Raw genomic sequence first — 6,000 nt, forward strand, 5'->3', positions numbered from 1 at the left:
TTCCTTTGCATTTTGACTTTACTCCTGGAAATTACCACAGGAGCTCCATAATGTGTTCATTCCGTGACAGAATAGTGCTGGATTAATAGCTTGAATCTTGGGATTTTGGAGTAGGGACCTGTAAAAGATGGATCCATTGTTTCCCTCTCCGGGCTGGTCTGAGCTCTGATCTGTGCCCAGAGCCTCTGTGGAGGGAATTGTTTAAAAACTGGATGACAGTGGATTCCAAAGGCTGATTTCCCCTTTGCAGATCACTTTATCCTGATTGAGAAGTACCAATTCAGCCTCTACCCTGTGTTTGCTGGAGGAGTTGGCAAAGCCAGAGCCACGGATCAGTTTGCCAAAGGTGACTGACATGAGCTTTTCCCCTGTTTTTAATGAAGTAAAAGTGACTTTTAAGTGTAAAATCTCTGTCTTATCTAAAAAAAAAATGGTAATAAAGTCACTGTACTTTACCTACAAACAATGAACAGCTTTAATTGGAAAACCCTCTGTGGGCTGAGCTGAGTGAGGGATTAAACTCCTATTTAAATAATTCCTTTTTGTCTGTTTATTCCCAAGGGAAAGGTTTGTCCATGTGCAATAAAACTGTTGCTCAAGGTTATTTCCCCATCTAAGCTGTTGTTTCTACTGTTTGTTATTTCCCTGTTGCCAACTATTTGCTCCCAGACAAATCACTTTGCTGCATCAATAGCTGAACTCCTTTATTTCCAGGGGGATTTGAAACTGGGAATACTGGCAGCCTCCACGTGGTTCTGCCCATTGTTTTTTCCACCTCAGTTCTGCTGCTGGGAGCATTGCTGGTTTCACACCAAAGGTACCTTGTTGCTTGTTATCCAAAATCCAGGTGCTGCAGCTGCACTGGTGCCACTCTGCTGAACTGGTGTCGCAGAATCCCAGACTGGTTTGGGTTGGGAGGGACCTTAAATCCCATCCAGGGCCACCCCAGGGACACCTCCCACTGTCCCAGGCTGCTCCCAGCCCCAGTGTCCAGCCTGGCCTTGGGCACTGCCAGGGATCCAGGGGCAGCCACAGCTGCTCTGGGAATTCCATCCCAGCCCCTGCCCACCCTGCCAGCCAGGAATTCCTTCCCAATATCCATCTAAATCCCCCTTTTCCAGCTTACAGCCATTCCCTGTGTCCTGTCCCCCCATCCCTTGTCCCCAGTCCCTCTCCAGCTCTCCTGGAGCCCCTTCAGGCCCTGTGGCTTGTGGTCATTCAGCACAGTACCTTTATATTTTAGTTTCCCTTTATATTTTCCCAAACTGCCAGCTGGAATCCCCTTCTTTAAGGTTTGGGTTAATTTTGGGCCATTTCTCATCTCTCCAATGATTATTTCATGGCCATAGTGCTGTGGATAAATGAAATGGCAGAAATTCCTTCCCTGCACAGTGGGAACAGCCCCAACTCCATCATTTCCCTGACATTTCAGGATGAAGAAACTGCTCTGGGAGGATGTTCCCAACCCCAAGAACTGCTCGTGGGCACAAGGAGTTGATTTCCAGCAGGTTTGTATTTCCCTGGGGCTGCTGCTCCCTCCACCCTGGGCTGTTGTCCCAGCTCTGTCTCCAGTGGAAATCCAGCCCCGTTCACTCCTCTGGCTCCATCCAGAGGTTCCCATTTCCCAGGCCTCTGGATTATGCATTGGACGTGATAAATATCTGCTTTTAATGATAAACTGTTAAATAATAAACTGAGAAATACCAGTTTTTAATAGGTGACAGATGGTGGCCTTTGCCAAAACAGCCCTGGCCTTTGGCTGGGAGTGGTTTAGTCTGTGTTTGCTGTGGTGTCCATGGAGAGGGGAAGGGACACAAACATCTCCTGTAGGGATAAACCACATGCATGAGGAAAAATGTTATTTTAGCTGTTTAAAAGCTCCCTGTTCATTTTGATGTTGGAAGGTGATAGATTTGTGTGGGAAAATCCCAAATTCAGGGCCCAGGTGTCACCAACAGCGAGTCTAGACTGAGTAGAGCCCAGGAGTTTTACTCTTTGCTCTAATTTCCCACTACTCTGAGTGTTTTGACATTTTCCTCATTATTTTGGCAGCTTCTCTGCTGTAAAACATGGTTTGTTAATCCACAGGAAACCTGGGTTTATCCGTTTTGTCCTGAATTCATTAGGAAATAGAAGGGAATTTTCCTTTGGAGCTCTCGTGCTGCTGTCAGTTCATCCTGCTGGATAATTTACATGTGCATTTATTAGGAGCAGTAAATCCTGCATTTCTCCCATACAGAGGAGTTTCACCCAGTTCAAGCATGCAGCTGCTACTCAGGTGGGAATTCTCCAAAATTCCTCTGGAAAGGCTGAATTTGACCTGGATAATCCAATCCTAGCAGGGAAAGTTCCTTCAGCTGATGTATCAATGGTAAATCTGTGAAGGAAATTTTGTCATAGAGGATTTTCAACTATAAATTCTTAAAAAACAATGTGTGAACTCGATGTGGCAGAATTCCAAGCTCCTGGGAATGACCTTTGGTGTTGGATGCTGTGATCCATAAAACCCGGAGAGTGAAATAAAGCTGTTCCATAATAAGTGAGCATTAAAATCCCTCTTTTCTTCCAGCCTGAAGCTCTGGAGCATCTCTTTGCCAAGCACCCCGAGCCAATGTCATGTGAGCCACTTCTCCTGGAGGCAGAGATGGTGCTGGAAGACATCAGCATCACCAAAACCTTGGGGAAAGAAGAGCCGGGGGATTTTTTAGGAATTGACTCCACGTTTCCAGCCAGCCAGGACTCGGAATGGGACTCTGTGTGCTCCAGCAGCCACTTCCAGAGCAGCAGCTTCTGCAGGAGCTCCCAGGATGGAGAAGCCACGGCTCAGGGTGACCTCAGATACGCCACTGTCATCAGCAGCTGCCCATCCAGCGGGCTCTGCCGGCGGAAAACCAGTCCAAGGAGGTGTTTGGATAGCTGCTTCCTCGGGGAGCATCCCGTAGTTCTAGGTGCCTTCTCCAGTGGTGCTTGGGAGGTTGGGAGCGGGGCGCTGCTGGTGTTCCCTGGCTCCCAGCCCAGCAGGGCTCTGTCCCTGCTGTCCTCGGAGGGCTTCTCGGAACCTTTGGGTGAGGCTTTCCCAGGCAGCGCCGAGCGGAGCCTGTGTTACCTGGGGATAACAGCCCTGGAAAAGGGACACAGGGACGTTCTCCTGACAGACAGCTCCAGGGACACGTGTCAGCTCCAGAGCACGGATCTGCTCACGGAGGGGGAGCTTCTCCAGCACATTCCAACCAGCGTCAAGGAGTTCATCCAAAGCAGCCTCAGGCCTAAAGGCACCGTTCCCTATGTGCCACAGTTCCGGATGGCTACAGCCAAAGGGCAGGAGGCCACGGAGAAAAAGTGACAGAATCCCCCCAAAATTTGATACTCCTGAAGTTTTTCCAGGTGTTGATGCATTTCCCCATTTTCCCTCTCTTGATTTACCAAGCTTGTTCTGGTTTTAGGCTTCACCTGGAGCCCCCAAGGGTGAGAGAGCTGATCCATGGCCTGAAATATTTCTGAGGGAGAAAAGCTGGAATGTGCAATTTCCCTGAGGATGATTTGTGACATTGAGTCAGCCTGGATGTGGCTGGAAGGAATGGATCAAGGAGTGAAAGGCTGAGGGTTCTGCAGGAAGAGGAAGAAAATCCAAATTCCTGTGTCTCCATTAACTGGATAAAATCATGCATTTAAAGTAAAGTATCCACATTTTATTGTTGAACACAAGATTCCAAATGGTGCAGTTTTATACTGACGTCTCTTCCCAAACTCTTTCCTAAGATTCCATGGGAGAAAAGACAGGAATTGGATCCAGGAACTCTGCATTTTTTATTTTGGGGAATCCAGCCTGTCTGTATAGAAGTTACTTTGCTTCTACAACCCTGCCAGGAAGCCTCAGGTGGGAGTAAAGCAGATCTGCGTTTTCTGGGAGAAGCAGGGAAACAAACCCACACCTATTTGCAAGCCAAAGCTATTTTTTTTTTGTTTTATTTCATAGTTCATAAATATTTTTGTACAGCTGCCTTTTCAGAGAACTATTTTGAGGAGTGAAGGAGGATGAATTTATTGTGTATTCCAAAGAATGTATTTCTGTCAAACTTCAGAGAGACAAAACCAAAAGGGCAAAACCAACATTAAAAATGAAAGCAGGGGTGAATTTAAGCCCAGCTTAACACAAAACCCCACTGCTGGTTTTTGTTAAGCTGCTGACCTGGCTCTTATGGGGCTCTTTGATGCTGGATGTGACAGAGATCTGATGTTCTGGTTTCCAAAATCTTGTGTGGGGTGAGAAATTAAAACTTGTTTTGTGTTAGGAACCAAGACTTGTCACTGTGGTTGGAGATAAACCTGCAGGCTCCTGTGGCATTCCAGGCTAAAGCTGTGAGATGATGCTGGATTTAGGATTCACTTCCTGCTGTTGGGGAGGGACAGGAGAGCCCAGTTCTCTGGAGAATGGAATGATCCTTTCATGGAAGTGTCCAGAAAAATTATTTGGTTGTGTTTGAAGATCATCTTTCTCCAGAAATAAAAAGCTGATGTTGATTTGAGCCTGCCCAGTCCTTTCCCAGTAATTCCATATGAACAGGGGCAGCTTAACCATGGGAAAGGTCAGCTGAGGGACCAGGGAAGGCTCTCCTGGGAACATGGAAAAATTCAGGAATTAGGAGACGTGCAGGAGGTCTCTCCTCAATGGACACTGGCAGACTCCCAGGTTTCACCCTCTCTGGGAGCCCAGCCTGTCCTCCCACTGCCATCCCATGATCTTCCTAATGGCCAGAGCAGGTGGTGCTCCTCAGGAAAACCAGTGGATCTCCTCTGCAAAAATCCTGCAGGAAATACAGCAAATCTGAGCTGCTTCTGCAAAAAGGGATTCTTTGGGGTGTGATGAGTGTAGAACCAAGGGATTGGATCCGTTCCTGGGCTGTTCCTGTCCACATCTGCAATCCCAGTGCTCCTGAGGATGCTGCAAATCCAGGTCCTGCCCCACAGCACGGGGCAGGCCACAGCTCCATAAATAATTCCTGAAAGTGGCGTTTCCATCCTGATGGAAGGGACATTCGATCCTGCTCCTCACCTCTCCGTGCTCCCGCAGAAAGCCAAAATCTGCATATCCTGAATGCTCCATCTGCTGCCTCTGGCTCCGGTTACGGTTACGGCTCCGGCCGCTCCCTCGGCCAGCAGCTGCCTCGGGGAGGGAAGACTGGGAGCTGGGGAGAGCTGGGAGCTGGGTCATTTTCCATCATTATTTTCCCCCTCAGCTTCAGCTCAGGTTGTTTCCCACAGCTGAGCCTTTCCCAGGCCCTGGGGGACTGCTGGGTTTGCAGCCACAGGAGCAAGATCTTCTTGGCTCATTCCTGGCTGAGCTGGAGATGGGAATGTGCATTGCCTGGGGATTTTGGAAGGTAAGGAGGTTTTTGTTGGAGCCACAAGAAGCTCCCACTCGTTCCACAACTGTCCCTGCTAGGGACACAGGTGTCACCCCAGGGAGGGCTGGAAGGGGCTTTGTTCCATGTGAGAATGTCTGGAGCAGGGAATCTGTGCTCGCTGCCTCTCCCAGGCTCCGGTTCCTTGGCAGGAGAGCTGGGAAAGGAACCAGGAGCAGGGAGAAAGTAGGGAACAGGGTCATGCCAGGATCCGTGCTGGGGCAAAAATGGGTTTCAAGTGATGATCTTCACCTCCAGTTCTGCTCTGAGGGGATTTTTCCCCTCCTGGCTCAGTGCCTGGCAGATCCAAAGGGATTCACCTGCCCCTGGGCATGGGGGAGGAGGAAAAGCCTTTGGAATTTCATTTGGGAGCATCCCAAGAGCAGCCACAGGAGTGACCCAGCACAGTTCCTGTTTCCTTCCCAGGGAAAAGGTTGCTGCTTCTCCAGAAATGTTCCTGTGCCCCAAACAATCCCGAGCCGATTCCCAGGGAATCTGGGCATTTTGCAGAGAAATAGGATTTTTTTTGGCTGGGGCCTCACACTCACCAGGAAAGGCTTTTTCAGTTTGAACCAAGCAATTACGGGAACCATGTGCA

At 48.9% G+C, this 6,000-nt stretch overlaps 1 protein-coding gene across 1 annotated transcript in view; it reads left to right on the forward strand.

Annotated features, from left to right (window-relative positions):
* The window catches only part of LEPR (leptin receptor), a 30,976-nt gene extending 26,146 nt beyond the window's left edge, over window positions 1–4,830 (forward strand). Inside the window, exons 16-19 of the mRNA XM_068198961.1 lie at window positions 251–346; window positions 715–817; window positions 1,433–1,508; window positions 2,570–4,830. Of these exons, the coding sequence (XP_068055062.1) occupies window positions 251–346; window positions 715–817; window positions 1,433–1,508; window positions 2,570–3,343 (1,049 nt within the window). The 3' untranslated portion in view covers window positions 3,344–4,830. The remainder of the gene's footprint in view (window positions 1–250; window positions 347–714; window positions 818–1,432; window positions 1,509–2,569) is intronic.
* The last annotated feature ends 1,170 nt before the right edge of the window (window positions 4,831–6,000 follow it).

Source organism: Anomalospiza imberbis, chromosome 9 (assembly GCF_031753505.1).
Source record: "Anomalospiza imberbis isolate Cuckoo-Finch-1a 21T00152 chromosome 9, ASM3175350v1, whole genome shotgun sequence".
Classification (NCBI taxonomy): Eukaryota; Metazoa; Chordata; class Aves; order Passeriformes; family Viduidae; genus Anomalospiza; species Anomalospiza imberbis.